The sequence below is a fragment of the Parus major genome, chromosome 4, assembly GCF_001522545.3.
Source record: "Parus major isolate Abel chromosome 4, Parus_major1.1, whole genome shotgun sequence".
In the NCBI taxonomy this organism is placed as follows: Eukaryota; Metazoa; Chordata; class Aves; order Passeriformes; family Paridae; genus Parus; species Parus major.
In genome coordinates, this window is record NC_031771.1 from 17245191 (window position 1) to 17261439 (window position 16249).

A 16249-nucleotide genomic window follows, 5' to 3' on the forward strand; every position below is an offset into this window, starting at 1 on the left:
AACATACATCATAAAGAATGGTTAGAGACTCTGAGATATGGAAACATATGTCTCTCATCTATGAAAGGAGAATTCTTTCAGAGACTAGTAAACATAATAATATCCAATATGTGATGACCAGTTGCTGCTTTCTGGCTTGGAGAATTTTTTGACTTTTCACATTAGGGTACTGACTTACACAGTTCTCAAGTTTATCAGTAATCTTTCTCTACCTGGGTCTTCATTTGGTTCAGTCAATGCTTTGTTTGTTGGAAAAACCCAGCACCAATAATTGTAGTGGAGGGTAAATCTTAGGCAAGACATGAGATTTATTTTGTACTGAGAATTTTCTTTTTTTAAAAGTCAGCAGACAGGAAGGACTGCACACTGGAGTTCTTCCTTGTGTTACAAGAACTTACCAAATGTTTCTGGGATCCTGGTACTAAAAATATGTAAGTTTACAGGTAAAAGTAAGTTTTTGTCATGTTGTTGCTGCTTCTTGAAAGAGACCAGAGGGTGTTCTAATGCACTGGGAGAGAGTGGATAGTTTTGGGAGAGGACTTTCCTGTACTGCAACTTGGGAAATTCAAATTCTGCTTCAGATTTTATAACTCGGGATCTTGGGAATATGTTTGCCTCTTTTGTCTCTCTTCCCAGCTCTAGTTTTATACTGTAATCAGAATGTACTGTATTGTGGTGAGAACTATGTTGCTACGCTGTTTCTGCTGTATCTGCCACAATGAAATCTCAGTCTTGCTAGTATTCTCAATATAACAATAATATTACAAAAAAAGATGCAATTGAGAAATATGTAGAGCTTTGCAGGTGTCAGCTGAACTACAGCGTTAAATAACCAGGAATGTCTGCACTACTTCTGTTTCACAAATAATTGAGCCCCATTCTTGTTAAACAACCAGATTTAACATGTTTCCTGCTACCTTTTCCAAATAGGGAAAATAATTTAGTGTGCCAGGTTTTCCCCTGCTGCATCGAGGGGCTCCCAAAGCAACAGTAATTCTGTTTTCCAATACTAAGCTTTTCCGACTATCTCTTCCACCACTTGGAGTAGGAAAGACTGAGCTGATTCTGGTCTTGCGTTATACAAAGCAAACAGCATGTGGCATTTCTGGTTCAGTGAGGACTTCCAGCTGGCCTTTCTTTTACTGTCACAGTGGAAACTGCCTCCTCTCTTCTCAGCAGCAGTGAAGGCATGGAAAGAGACCAGTTAAAATGGTTCGCTCTTGGTTGGCTCTTTCACTCCATGTAGTACCCAGAATAGTCAGAGTCCTTCAGCTGTGTGACACTAAAAGGCTAAATGAAGAGCTCCTTGGATCTGAACTGTGACTTCACGGTGCTCTGCCACCACTCTACTGTCTGTCATCAAAGCTTTCCTACAGATTTCTCTCTACAGTAACGTGTTGTGTCCTCAAAAGACAGTTTCCCAACTTTCCTGACTTCTCTGTCTACACCTTCTCCAGGGACTGGTGTATTTGGCTTGGTGCTTCTCCACCGTGGTGGCTTCTAGCCTGTGCCTAGAAGCCTGAACTCATCCATGGGTGTTGGGAGAGGAGCTAGGAGTAAGATGCACGGACATGAACAGAAAACACACCCATATCATTGGCCAATTGCTAGGAGGGCAGTCTCTGCACACTTACTGCTGGTCACACCCTACCCAGGCTCTCAGACCTGTCCAAGCACTTGCTGGGTCACTCCACTCCTGCTGCCAATAGTGGATCTGCGGGTACAAGTTGTACCTGTGTCTGCAGCTGTCAGCATATTCCCTGCTTCTCTGGCTTCCCCCATGGGTTTTCTCCTCCATTTGTGACTTGCTTTCCACCCACCATAAATGTGAGGTGGCTTTGGCAGAGCATGCTTTGCATGTCTTTCACCCTTCTATAGCTCTTGACGGGAAAGAAAAGAGGGGGCAAAGGGATGATAGCAACAAAGGCCATGACTGTGAAATGTAGGGAATAGGAGGAGGAATATTAGAAGGACAGGAATGCCAACAAGAAAGAAAAGTGAAACTGTATATTTACCATGAAAAGGAACAGTAAAGAATCTTTGGGAGGAAGCAGGAAAGACCTGGAGGACAACTGTGCAAAGTGCTGAATAACTGAGATTTTGAATGAAAGCCTGTGAGACTGAGGACAGCTAGCTGGGCAATTACAGAGACAGGAAGGATTTTGCATTAGAAGAATTTGACTAAATACTCACTGGGCAGAAGCAGCAAGAGAAAGGAGAATTTATTCTCAGGTTTCCTTTTAACACAGATAATATTGGAAAGATGTTACATATGCATGTATCTGAGAGCATCACATTTGCTCTGGTACCAATGAAGTTAATAACTTGTCACCACTTCTGTTTCGTTTTCTCAAGTTGGGTTTTGTGTTTTTTGGTTTTTGTTTTGTTTTGTTTGTTTGTTTGTTTTTGGTTTTTAGTTTTTTTTTCCTCTGTTCAGACCATGCCAAATAAACCTTAAGGCTCTTAGGCCCTGTGTCCTCCTCTCTCCAGCAGCCTAATCGCTTCTAAGCAAGGTATGCCACAGGATGGCTCAGGCAACACAGGAGATCTATAACATGAGTTTAAATGGAGACAAAATAAATCTACCTCAGCAGCAGTCCCTGTTAAATCACTTGATAACACTGGTTGCTCTAAGGGTTGACTTTACTTCATAACCACTTTCTGAGTTTTATGTAGTGAGGCTAAAGGATAAAACACAAGCTCTCAACCAAACTCAATCATACAGTAGTTTTTGAAAAAGCAGAAAGCTTTGAAATCCTTGCTGTGTAGTGCATCAATATTCTTTTTTTTTTTTTTCTCAATTCTCCAGCCCAGCAGAATAACTCTTGATTCTAGTTTTGTGATACATTCCTTTGTGGTAAAATATTCAAGGCCATATCATGCCCTGTCTGTTGAAAAGCAGTAAATATTTAATGTTCTATTTATTTCTATATTGGCCAAATGAAATTACTTTCTATCTGTTTACCTATCTGCATGTGCACACACACACACACACACACACACACACTCCTACAGATATACACACATTCACATCTTTAAACTATGCAGAAACTGTGTGAAGAAAATTGGAAAAAGGGTATAATGCTCGCTATTTTTAGAAATTAATGTATTTAGTCCTCAAACTATTCCATTAAGTAAAGGCAAGATTATCCCCTTTATTCAGGAGGGATGACAGAGGCCCAAGAGTGTGTGCTTCACTCCAAGTGTGACAGGACAGATGGAGTCAATGTCTGGGCCACTACTTAGAATTGGAATGGTCCTATTAACCTGGACCTCTCATATAATACAGAGAACAGCCTAAAAGTTGGCAGTAGGGGAAAGCTTTAATTTAAAGGTTATTTGGTGGTCACTGAGGCAAGTCTATTTCCTAATGGACAGATGTCCATTTAACTAAAGCCCTCCCAGATGACTTTTTGTTTGAAGCTATGCCAGGTAAAGCAAAGACTGAGTGGATGTGTCAGCTCAAGTAACCTCTTGGAGTGAGCAGTGCTCCCTGACAGTCTGGGCACCAGCTCTGTGGCACAGCAACATTTGCTTGTGGCACATGGTCTCTTGGTAAGTCTGTCAGTCAGCTGCTTTATATCACCACTTTTAGAATGCAAGTATTTTTTAAAAATACAGCACTGCAAAGTGAGGGATGTTTGTTAGTATGCATTTTACAAAACTGGGGGGGGAAACGGTGTTATTTAGGTTGAAATGCTATTGTCAAATGGAACATGTTGCCCCACATAAATTAGTTGGGATTGGAGCACCATGGTTGGTTGTTTTACAGTCATGAACTATTTATCTGTCCAGCCTTGAGTATACCAAGTTTTAAATTTAGCTAGATCTTCTCAGAGCCTACATCATAATAATTATAAAGAGAGAATTAATAAGAATGACTTTTTTTATTGCCTCATTTAAGTTAGCATATGATCTGGGCATGGTGTCCTTATGGGGAGATCCTGTGCCCATTGAAATGGCTCTCTACAGGGAGCTGCCTGTGCTGATCTGGTTGCTCACTCTGCTTGTTATCTTCCTAGAGGTGTAGCATTGAAGATGTTACAGGGTTCTGAATTTCATCTATGATGTTACTATTTGGTGACAAATCTGAACCTCCAGTATCATCTGAAGAGAGACAAAAAGCCATCAAAGAAATGTGGAGATTGGCAGAATTACTGTTAATTTTCTCATCAGGAGTGTTCATTTAAAAAATGACCCACAAAGACTTCAAAGAAGAAGAAGCAGCAAATACAGTGAAAATGACAACAAATTATATTAAAATTCCATAAGTAGAAACCAGTCTTAACAATAGTCGGTGGACCTTTTTCAGGCCTTTTTCTCAGATGGCAGCAATAACATTTTGGATGTGATTGTTGTGAATTTGTGTTTAATGGTCATCTGCTGCCACAGATGATCTGTTCTTTTTAATCCCACCTCTTATTGCAATAATATTGGACTATTTTATGAAAGACAGTGGAACCAATAAGCAGCAAGCAAAAGAGATGTTATCTCTCATGGCCAGCTGACACTGCTAGAATTCACAGAAGGTCACCAAGTTTAATGCTGCTGGGTTGTTGTTTTGTTTTTTCCCTGTTTTATTTAGTTTTTAGCTTAACTCTGTGTCTCTTAAGATTCATTCTATGCAAGCTAAGGTGAAAATGTTAACTGATAGGGGGTGATGGCTTAGTAGGGACAGGAAAGAATTTCTCCTATTCCCTTTCCCACTCTGAACATTGCAGAACAGTCAGATGGGTGTATACTGCTTGTTTGTTTGGGTTTTTTTTCTCTGAATTAATAACTTATGGGCCTTAATGGAAAAAGGTGTTGGAGCAAACAGGCTGGTGGACTAACCTAACCCACTGTGTAACTTGATTTCATCTCATTAAACATTTTTTTTTTTTAAGTTTAGGCAATACACTTGAACAGAAAATAGCAAATTTTAATGTGCAAAAGATGTGTTCAATGTTCGTGTGTGGGAAAAGAATACTTCCTGTGGAACTTAGGACTGTAATTATAAGGCTTAGATGATCTGTTTATCTCCCAGAACTGAAGGTTGTAAGTGTGCCTGTCTTATCACTATCTGTACTTCTTCAAATACCTGAAGAACTCAGAACTAAACAAATTAAAAGTTGACCCCTGCATGGTCAGAGCTGCTTGTATGGCCAAAGAGATAGGAAAGGGGCATTACATTACTAAAATTAAGGCTTTAGATGGCAGAAAAGCAGGTGAAATTTTGGTTTTAGCTCTCCTCTGTAGAGAGAAGCTCAGGTCCTAGGCTGACATGGTAACATTGAGGTAACATTGTGTTATGTGTGGGTGTGAGGCAACAAACTTTAGACAGAAGTATTTTCCCCCCACTGCCTCTGTTTCACAAGAACATTCTCTTTGCTGCTCCTGCAGGGACTGCATTAATGTGCAGCTCTGTAATAGCTGATCAGTGGAAACAAGGCACATCAACCATTAACCTCACTGGAGTCAGGCTGCTGGGGAGAAGACAGCTGCTCCCCGGGGTTAGAAACCAGGGCTGGCTGCTGCTGCTGCTTCCCCCACCGAGGCCAGCCGTGGGGCTGGAGTGAGGCTGATGGAACTGGGGGTGTTTGGGAGGGAAGCTGTAGTGGAGGAAGAGTGGCATGGCTGAAACCTGAGGGACTTCAGCTTTCACAGTGCCCAAGCCACCTGTTGCTGAAACCCTGAGAATGGCACTTGTGGCTTTTTAAGGGCCTGGATATGCCCACTAAAAATTTTTAGGATATTTTCAGAGTGTTGGTAATTCCTTGGTTCTGAAATTCTTTCTTTCTTTCCCCTAGCTTTAACTTTTGGCAAATATTTTGTATCTGAATAGTAAAGACAACTATTCTTTTTCAATATTTTTATGATACCTTGAGCTAACCACATAGCATAAGATTTTTTTCACTGTGTTTAAATGGGTGACATTGGTTTTTGATTTTAATGAGTATTAAAGAGAATGGAAGTGAAAATTACTTTATCTCTGTGGTGGATGTATATTAAGTCAACATTATTTAAAATAATTTCATTTGAATTTCTTTTTTAAATTTGCCTCAGTCTCTTTCAAATTTTCACATGTTGTTCTTTACCACTGGAATTATTATTCCAAATTCCACTCAAAATTCTTCTTTTATTAGTTAGAGGGTATCTGTGAGCTACAAACCCTTGGCTGTCTCTTGAATACAACTCTTGTGTTCTTTTATATGTGTCTACAGACTTTTGCAAAAAAAATTCCATTTCATGTGGCCAGTTCAAGGCACTAGATGCTTTAAAGGGTCAGTAAGGATATCTGGCTCCTAGATAAGGCCTCAAAATTCTTAGTAATATCTAAGCTGAGGATTAAAAAGTTATAATTTTCCAAAGGTTTCCATTACATTTCGTATTCTGCCTACTGTGCATTGTACATTATTAAAGAGTCCTGCTCTGACATGCCCCCCAAAGAAGTGAATTAACATTTCTTGTGAACTCTGTTCTTTTGTGAAAAAGTAATAATGACTCAAGCAGCTCCAAAAGTTTCTCAGATGAATTAGAATTTATTACTTGTAAAATTAATGCCCATTACATTCACTGATGCTGTGCATAAATTGTCATTTGTTGGGAAAAAACCCCACTCTTTTTACTCTTTGCCCTTGTTGATAACGGATCTGTGACGTGTACAGAGGATAGGGACAAATGAAGCATGTGAGTGACATAATTTGTGAAACTTCAGCTTCACACTGCCCATCTATTGTTTTCTTTACATATCTTTTTTTTTTATTTTGTCTCTAAAGCAATTCTAGCTGTCATTTATTTCAGCTCTTATTAGAGAGTGAGTCCATTCTAGCCTGTGAAAAGATGACCCCTGACTTGTGCTTTGGATTGGGCTTGAAGCATTTTGAGTGCTAGCATTTATAGAGAAGTTCTCACCTGCCTAGGTGGACAAAAGTTGAAATTGCTGCTGGTTCTATTTCTTGGTGGTGTTGGCTACTTTTGTTCAGCTTGTTTTTGTTTTTCTTTTAGTATAGTGAATTAGTTTTAGTATTTCTTTTAGTACAGTCAATTATCTTGCCATTGGTTTAGTTGAGCTTTTCTTGAAAAGGTTATTTCTTGCTCTTGAACTAAAAAATTGAAAATCCTGAAATTTTATAGGCATACCGTTGTTTTTGCCAACCAGTCCCACAGCTGAAAGAAGACATATGCAAGTGAGGAGAAAGAGGAGAAATACAGAAGTTGGGTATGATGAACTTAGAAGTTTTATAACTAAGAAGATGCCTTCAAAAGAGGTTCCTTCTGAAGAAAATGGGTTGATCCACCTCTCGTTTGTTGACTGCTGGCTCGTGTGAATTTAGGATATAACTACTGTGATATGAGCAATTATTTGATTTCTACTTCCTGTCTCTAGTGGGACTAGAAAAATCAAAGTCAGAAGAAAGTGTATTAAGACATAAAGTGGGGATTTAGACTGTTTTATAGGAAAATACTTAACCTCTCTGTACAATTCTCTGTCTGTGTAATGGGGATAATGTATTTAACTACAGCATGAGAAGTCTGAGGATTAATTGGTTAATGAATTCATAGAACCCTGAGCATGAAAAGTGTGCTCTAAATGTTTCCCATAGAAATTTCTCCATCACCTAAAGAGAGAGAAAGAAAAAAGCTAATTCATTGCTTTAAAGAGCTGTGCAAATTCCATCAAGAACACAGATAATTAAAGTAATATTAATAGATTTTTAGGTCTTCATTTTTCCCTAGAGGCCAGGTGTCCCTGATTTTTTTTTTCCTTTTTCCCCTTCAAGTTCCGTCCCTGACTCAGTTGTCAAAGACTGAGAAACCCGTCCAGCTTTGAGCTTGATCCCCACAGTGGAGTTGCAAGGTTAAATAAATGGGGTGGGTTGGTTTTTTTAAAAATTATTTTAAACTGAGCATATCACTTCAAAAAGCATTTTTCTCCCCCCTCCCCCAATGTATTTTTAGGCTGTATGCACTCTTGCCTATGTCTGTTCCTTAGTCCCAGTTGAAGATTTCAAGGGAGACAGGGCTCTATATTGTTTCTCCCTTGTATTGCAGATAGGGGGAGGAGGTGGTTATTAGAGAGAAGCGCTCTCACTCGCTCGCTCTCTCTGTTTCTCCCTCTCTGGCTGATAGCACTTATCTCTCGCTCTCTTTCCTTCTCCTAGGTGATCCATTTCTAGGCAACGTGCTGGCTGGTGCTGGAGCTGCCAGCTCTCTCTGCATCCCACCAGCAAAGCAAGCTCCAAAAGCAACCTGCAGACCATCATCTGCCTTCCTCTGCCTCGCTCCGGGTACTCCTCCTCTCGCTTCTGCCCTGTCCAACCACCACCTTGCGCGACAGAGACAGCACGCTGGGCTCCATTGGCAGATTTATTTTTTTTTTCCTCCAGTTGTGGGAAGCGATTTTTCTAAGCGAAGGGTGGGGGGAAATCTCTGCATTACTATCTGCATTACCTTGAAGTTCACTTTGTTTTTTGGCCTCCGGGGGGGCTTTTCCTGCAGGAATCTGGCTGCTGGGAGCGGGATCGCCTGCTCCCTCGGTCGCCCGCTCCTCCCACCTCGCTGAAGGCGAGCTATTTGCTGCGGGCTCCCGAGGCTTCTCTGGCCAAGAGGGTTTGTGCGTGTCTGCTCGTGTGTGCGTGTCTGCTGGTGTGTGTGCGTGTGTGTCTGTGTGTGTGAGCGTGTGCGTGGTGTGGCTTGGAAGTTGCTGTGCGGCAGCGGGACCGAGCGGATCCCTGGACCCGGCGGAAGGATGGGGATTGTCTGACCAGCAGAGGCGTCTGCTGCCCGCGGCGGCGCCCGGGCTGGATGGATTTGCTGCCGGCGCTCCCAGCAATTCTGGTGCTGCCCAGGAGCCCCGCGAAGTGAAGCGGGGTTTCGCCGAGGAGAGAAGCGCTCGGAGCCCCGGGCTCGCTCCCTGACCAGCCGCGGCTCTGCGCCAGCCATCGGGATTTACACGCTGCTCCGGCTGCACCTCAAACTCTTGGGCTTCCTGCGCTGCACCGTCCTCCGCGGCCGCACCGTTTGGCGAAGAGATCTGTTGTTATAAAGCCTGGACCTCCGGAGGAGATGGAAGTTTTCTCCCTCATCCTGGTCGTGTCCGTCTGTTGGACTCGAACCTGGAAAGCGGCGATTGCAGATTCAATCATTCATATCGGTAAGGGGGTGCTGCGCCTGCTGGTGCTGCTGGACACTTTTCCAGCTCTCCTTTGCAACCTTCCCTCTCTTGGAAGGCTTTTCCCCCTCCCCCCCGCAGCCCCCACTCGCTTTTATCGCTTGCTCGCTTGTGGGTTTTTTTGTTGTTGTTTAGTCCCCTCTTATAATTGCTTTCCACCAGGACCTCAGGCGTCCTCTTTTTCCCCTGCCGCGCTGTGTAAAGGTTTCTTGGCGGCGGGGTATGTGCGTGCTTTAGACCTTGAGGTTTTGCTGGGGCTGCTGATGGGGGGGCCCAGGGCTCGGGCACTTCCCCGGTTCGTCCCCGCCGCCCCTCAGCTCCAGCCTGCCTTCCGCCTGCCCCGGCTCGCCCTCGGCCGGGGGGACACCCCACGCCTCACACCACGGTGACAGCCACGCAAAGCCCCCACCCCCCAGACTTTTCCTCCTTTCACACCCCCCATCCCGCCTTCCTCTCCCGCGGCGGAACAGGTGGTTTGGCAACGTGAGCGCTTCCCCTGCCGCGGGCGGGCAGGGCTGGGGCGGGGGGCTCCGGCCGGCCGGCACCCCCTTCCCGGCCGCCACCCTCCGGCCCCGTGTGCGCCTCCCGGAGCCGCGGCTCCCGGGAAGGCAGCGGCCTCCCCTCCGCCCTGGGGGCAGGGGGCAGCTCGGGTGATGCCGGTGCACGGCGCTGCCCGCTCTCCCCGCCGCCCCTCGCTCCCCGTTATCCCGAGCCATCGGCAGCCCTCCCTCCTCCCTCTCGGCGGGCACATCCCCGGGAAGCGCCGAGCCCCGCTGCGAGCGGCGCTCGGTTCCCGCGGCTGGCGAGAGCGGGTGGCCCCCCCTGCGCCGGCCGGGGATGCGCGGGGAGGGAGAGGAGCGGAGCTGGGGAGATGAGGAGAGGAGGGCGCTTCCCCCGCGGCCGCTCGCCCATCTGCAGGCACCGCACGCAGGCAGAGCGGGGGCGGGCGGCCGGCGCCGCGCTGCCCCGGGGAAGGTGCATTTCGGGGCAGGGTCCCGTCGGGGTTTTGGGGAGGTTCCTGGGGCGGTGCCGGCCCCGGCTGTGGGGGTGCTGCCGCTTTCCCCGGGGTTGGCTATATAAATATGTCTGCCGGTGCTTGCGGTGGGGATCCGTAGCGGGTTTCTGTGAAAGGGGAAGCGGGGAGAGCGTTTGGAAAGGCCGGCCGTCAGGAGCTTTCCTGCACGACCCGTACTGGGGCAGCGGTGCGCCAGCCCTTCGTGTAGCTGTCCCCGAGGCCAGAGCAGCGCTCCCCTTAGCTACCGCAACTTTACAGGGGTCAGTCCTTTTGGCTGTGCGCGACTGGAGCAGCAAATATTGCACAGGGGAGGTAGCGCTCTATGCCCTCCTTTTAAAGGGAGAAGGACTTTTTAAATTCTTCCCGGTTGCAGACTGTTAAAGCGACACTAGGAGACAGTTACGTCTTAGAGTTTCTTTCTTAAGAGCTTGTAACAAACGATCGCATCCTAGGATTTGGGGGGAAATTTTGACTCTGTAGCATTTGAAGAGTTTCTTTGCCATCCACTGTCGCCCAACCTCCTGGCTAAAGCAGCGCTGCTGGGCAAGCTGTGTGCCTTTGCTCTACCATCAGGGGAGACGATAGCTTTTCTCCCCTCGTGTTAATGAAAATTTGTTTGGTTTACTTGTTTTATATGACAAATGCAACACATTTTAACTCTTTATTTTTTTTTCTTTTTTTTTTTTTTTTAATAATACTGTTAGTGATTAGAAATCCTTATTGAAAGAAGAAAACCAAAACAAAAAACAACCCAAACTAGCAGAACCAAAGCAGTTGCTTCTCAGACAATTTGTCATGAGAGACAATTAACACAGTGGACAAGGGGATTAGGTCTTTTTTTAGACCAGTTTATGCTGCCATGAAAGTGGCAAACTATATAACTGTTACACAGAGCTTTAAATCTACTATAATGAATACTCTGAAAATAAATTACCTGAAATCAGAACTGTTTTAACCACAAACAAGTACACAACTAAATATTCCAACTTGCACAGCTCACAGATGAAAATCTGTCCCCAGGTAACACCACGGTGTTTTGTGACCTGCTCCTCTGACCCCCTTTTGCTTTCTTCCACTTGTATTAAATACATTAATGCATTAAATATTTAGACATAAGTAATAAACTGTATTTATTTAAATGAGTGAGCAAAAGCAGTAGCAGAGTACTCTATGAAGAAATTAACTACAGAAGAACTCACAAAGCCAAAGAAAAAACCAAAATGCTCAGTTCAGGAGAAAAGAAATACTACCAGAGGTAGTACTGATGCCTTAGGCAACAGATAGAATAAATGCATTCTTTTTTTTTGTTCTGCAGTGCTAACATATTCAAGTGGAAAATATTTTCCCTTGTTTGAGAGGGGCAGATGGTCATAAGAAATACCATGTTACCTGAACATACCCTTTTCCTAACAGTACATACTTTTTTAATATAACGCACAAACTCTCTTGCTTGCCTGCATTTTATTTTACGTGTTTCCTGTAAAAGGATGCTTTCTGTCTCGAAGTATTTTATCATTAATCTCTTAGACAATGCCAAAAAAATGTTACAATTAAGTGAGTAGACATTAACGACTTGGTGATGTCAGTGGGAGGGATATAGTGACTGGTATCTATCTATGATAATGCCTTTTCATGTTCCTGTCTTCTGTGTACCGATTCTGCTTTTGGTCTCTAGAGAAGGTCTGAGTATGTGTAAACGTGCACATTTACAAAGAAAGGTTTTCCTGTATCATATTTTAAACATCGGTAGAGCTGCTTATAGTCTGCACGTTTCTGCTGCCCTGCTATTATAAATAGGAACTGGCAGTTCAGAAAGACTACATTAAGCACTCTTGTGAAAATGGTGAAATGAATCGACTCCACTATAATTTTCCTTACCCTTATATAAAAAAGAAAGGGGCAGGGTTACCATGTCAAAACTGTGCAATCCTGTATTATGCTGCTTCTCTCAGCCCATGCATTGATTGAGTAATTTCATCAGTCCCACATTACTTGATTGCTTAGAAGTTTCCTAATGATCTGTATGCTGTAGGAAGAATCTGAAAGTCGTGAGTGGAATGGTAATGATTCTGTGTTTTATGAGGCTATTCAAAAAGTCGCTCTGATTTATGTAGCTCGAAAGCTCCCAAGTCTTTGAGATTAGCCACGCTGCCTGATATTTCCTTCATACATCAGTCGTCCCACACTCCTCACTCCCTAAACAGGAGTTTAGAACAGTGTTTTAATTAAGCAGGGATTAGGTGGCACTCCTTGTCAACCGCACAATTTGCGTATGCTTTGTATCTTCCACTGCTGATAGTCTCATGCCTTTGTATTTTGTACTTTGTGCTCATTATTTTCCCTTGATATGTTCATAGTAATACATCTGTACATGCTTATGGATTTCCTATTGTGCCTATAGAAACATATAGGCAGATATATGTGTATTATCCCCTAGGGAAGCAGGCAGAGGGTGTGGCACAAAAGTTTTGCTGAAAAAATACTCTACAGTATTTTTTGAAGGCTAATTAATCTAGTCCAGCCTCCCTGATTACATCAAGTTGGTATTTATGTTTATCAGTAACTTCAGTCATATACAGTCAGCTGTGTATTGCCCTTGGCATTTTTATTTTTAATGGAAATTTCATAAATATATACAAGATACAGTTATGTATTACATATGCTTCTACATATAATTATACATCTATTTTTAATATATTTATAGATACCATTTTTTCTTTCTGAGAGAGAAAATCAGTTCTGCCCTTACCTTACTCCTCACATCTTTTAGGCTTTGTAGGCCAGGACTTGTGCATTCCTGTTGTTGGACAAGTTCCCAGCATTTTGGCTCACACCTTTAAGCTCTTCTGTACCATCCATGGCTAATAATATCAAGGCAATTCCAGCATGGGGTCTATTGCTTGTTTCTTCCCTTGATATTGGTGGTGACTAAAATGTAATTTTTTTTCTGTAGAGGAAAGGGGTTCTTGTTGCTTGGTGGTATGGCTGTCCACGTTTCTCCTTGTAAGCTGATGTGCTACAGTGCAGCTTGGGTTGTGTTGTGACTCGGTAATAGGAATTTAATTTGCTGTGCTATTGGTGAAGCCTCATTAGGAGGTATGTAGTGTCTGCCACTAACCGTTCATTACAGTACTCTCACATACATTTGTAAAGCACAGGACAAGCAAGCAAAACAGATTAAAACCAAATAAATCTGTGTGTGCCTGTAGTGTCTGCAGGGGAGCACACAGGTCCCTGTTGTCCCTGCTCTAGGATGTGAGAAGGTTACTTGCTGAGTTTAAAGACACCTGTGAGTGAGGACCTGGACCCCAGTGTGCTGGGGCTGTGCAGCCAGGAGGTTCTCTTAGTTACTATGTTCTACTTAAAGGGCTCAGCCTGCCTGACAAACTCTCTGCTTCTGTGTGCCTTATTTCTGGAACACTTTCCCAGGTGCTTAGATTTGTGGCAGTGCTTCAGTCCCTGTGATGTATGTTAGTTACTCTGTAGATAAAGAGGGATGACTTTGCATGCTATAAATTAGGGTTTGCCATCATCCAAAGGCATGTTTGCCATTAGGTGTCACTGCTTTCTGGAGTGTTTCTTAGTTGTCATCAGGGCCTGATCCAGAGTCTTTCATAATCCAGGTGAGTTGCTTAGTTGACTTCAGAAGATTTTAAGCCGAGCCTGTGGATTGCTGACCGCAGCAGGCAGCTCCTTTTCATGTTCTTAAATAACTCTTAGTGTTATATCAAGTTCTTTGTCCTTGATAAAGGCAGAGTAAAAAAAAAATCAACCATGCGTTTTCAAGTGGTGCCCTAACAAATGTCTGACATGGCAATCACTGCTGCTGCTCTGTGCTTTTACATGACTACTTATGGATGCACTGAGCCTTTATTCTCACAATGCCATCTTTGAAAAAGCACACTGGAGAAAAATCTTTCAAGACTGTGACTACATAAACCTACCAACTAAGGTTCATTTAACTTAATGAACAAAGGCATTAAGTATGGTTCTCTTCCACTCCCTGGCCCTGTAAAGCAAGTGGTATTGGCAAGAGATGACTTCTGTAATCCATTAGGTTACTCCCTAGATATAGACTTGAACTTACATCATTTTCTTCCATTTGATATATAGCTATCTATAATCTGCCATGACAGCCTGGTTTTGGCTGAAATTTATTGGAGGCTTTTACCTCTTGAGTTGAGGTTCGTATTTTCACTCTTTGTTACTGCTACTCCACTGCTTTATTTTTTTTCATCACAGTAAAAGATGGTTTTAAAAAAAGTTTATGTGAAAGAGTAGTTTATTTGACTATCAGTTCCTAATTAATTTTCTTAATTACCTGGGTTATAGATGACAACATGGTAACACTCTTTAAATCTACACACTCTCCAAACATTTTTTTTTTAATATCTTCCATGTTTAAAATCTTAATAGGCATAGATAATTACCACTGATGCTTGGGCTTACAAGTGACCAATAAGAAAAGGAAATAGTATTCTAATATTTTGAGCAATTATGACAAAATTATCAAACTTTGAAAACGTGTTTTGCACATGTATTATGATACATGATGGTATGTGCCAAAGATTGATTTCAGGTGATACATTAGTAATGAGGCAAATCCAGATACCTTTCTGCATCTGCAAATCCAGTTGCCACTTTTTTTTTGGGTTTTTTTTGTTTTTTTTTTAGTTAGATTTGAATTCCAGAAGAAGTCAGCTGTTACCTAAGCTGGTGAAATTTTGAAGAAAACCTTGATTTCAGGTTCAGGCTTGGAAAACTTGGACAGCTCCACACCTGTGCATCCTATAGACTTTACAATCCAGTTCATGGCTCTGCTTGTGCTCACACCCATCTCTGAGAGCTCCAGATGTGGTTTGTGCTACCTAAAGTGCCAAGAGACAAGTATGACTGTCACAGCCCAAGAGTAAAGCACAGCAGGCAGGTTGCTGGCACCCTGCCAGAGTGGCTGGGAGCTGTTCATGACAGCTCATGTTTCTTTGAGGTGTTTTGCACCCCAGGATTGTGGTGTAGCAACTGCCTTCCTATAGGGCTCCCTGCACACAGATGCATTTTCTCTCCCTCTGTGGTATTATATTATCTTCCTGCACCATGTACTGTGTCCATGAGGAGGTAGTTGCTGTCCTGTTGCTTGCAGTAGTTACCAAAATGAGCTGTTTGGCCTGTTTCACAGTAGTGTTGGCCGTGGCTTCCTCACTCATCTGGGCTAGCAGCCTGAACTGGAAAAGGTGCAATTCTGAGGGGGTGCAGTGTGACGTGTGGCATGGAATGTGTGCTCAATGTATGTTGGGTAAGTTTGGTGGAGTGAAAATTAATCCATCCTCAACACCATGCAAGGAAGGCCTGGGAAAAGCCTTCTGGGCACAGCTTTTAGCTGGCTTGTGCATTTGAATCAGCACGTGGAGAGGAGGAAGTGCTGTTGTCATCCACTACAGAGGCAGAATATAATTGTGTATTCTTGTCACAGTAATTTACACATCTAGACTGAAATGGAAGCATTTAGAGGAGCAGTGAGTGAGGAAAAGGTGTCTTTCTTGCTGTATCTTTCTGGATTTCCCAGGAGCACCATCAGGGCAGTTTCCTCTGCTATTCTTCTATACAAGTGTCAGGCTTTGGTTTCTGGTTATTGTTGGCCAAGTGGTTGTGAGAGCTGATGGAGTAAGGGAAAGATTCTTGGGTGTCTGCAACCACTATAATTAACAAAGGCTCATGTGACTTGGAGAGTCATAAGTGACCTCTCTAACGGGGAGGACACAGGCTGAAATTGAAGGCTGGTAAATGAAATGGTGTTTGGATGACAGTTCTGAAATCTGGCGAGGGAGCGCGTTTGATGTTGTGCACTGCTCTAATTTTGTAAGGTTAAGAATTTATGTCCTGGTTTCAGTGGTAACATACTTAATGCAGAGAAGGAGGTATTTTGTGTTCTGTATTGTACCGCAGAGTGCACTTCAGCTGGAGAGACCTCTTCCTGCTTTGGTCAGGGACTCACCATAAAAGCTCCAGGAAGGGATATTGCAAGAGCTGCATTAAATTAAAGAAAAGAAAAGAAAAGAGAAAAGAAAAGAGAAAAGAAAAGA

At 43.3% G+C, this 16249-nt stretch overlaps 1 protein-coding gene across 2 annotated transcripts in view; it reads left to right on the forward strand.

Annotated features, from left to right (window-relative positions):
* Window positions 1–8853: 8853 nt before the first annotated feature.
* Window positions 8854–16249, forward strand: part of GRID2 (glutamate ionotropic receptor delta type subunit 2) — a 673180-nt gene continuing 665784 nt past the window's right edge. The window contains exon 1 of one of the 2 annotated variants that reach the window (XM_015625795.2): window positions 8854–9136. In XM_015625795.2, coding sequence (XP_015481281.1) covers window positions 9049–9136 — 88 coding nt within the window. In that variant the 5' untranslated portion in view covers window positions 8854–9048. The remainder of the gene's footprint in view (window positions 9137–16249) is intronic. The other variant, XR_004496988.1, reaches the window with a different exon arrangement.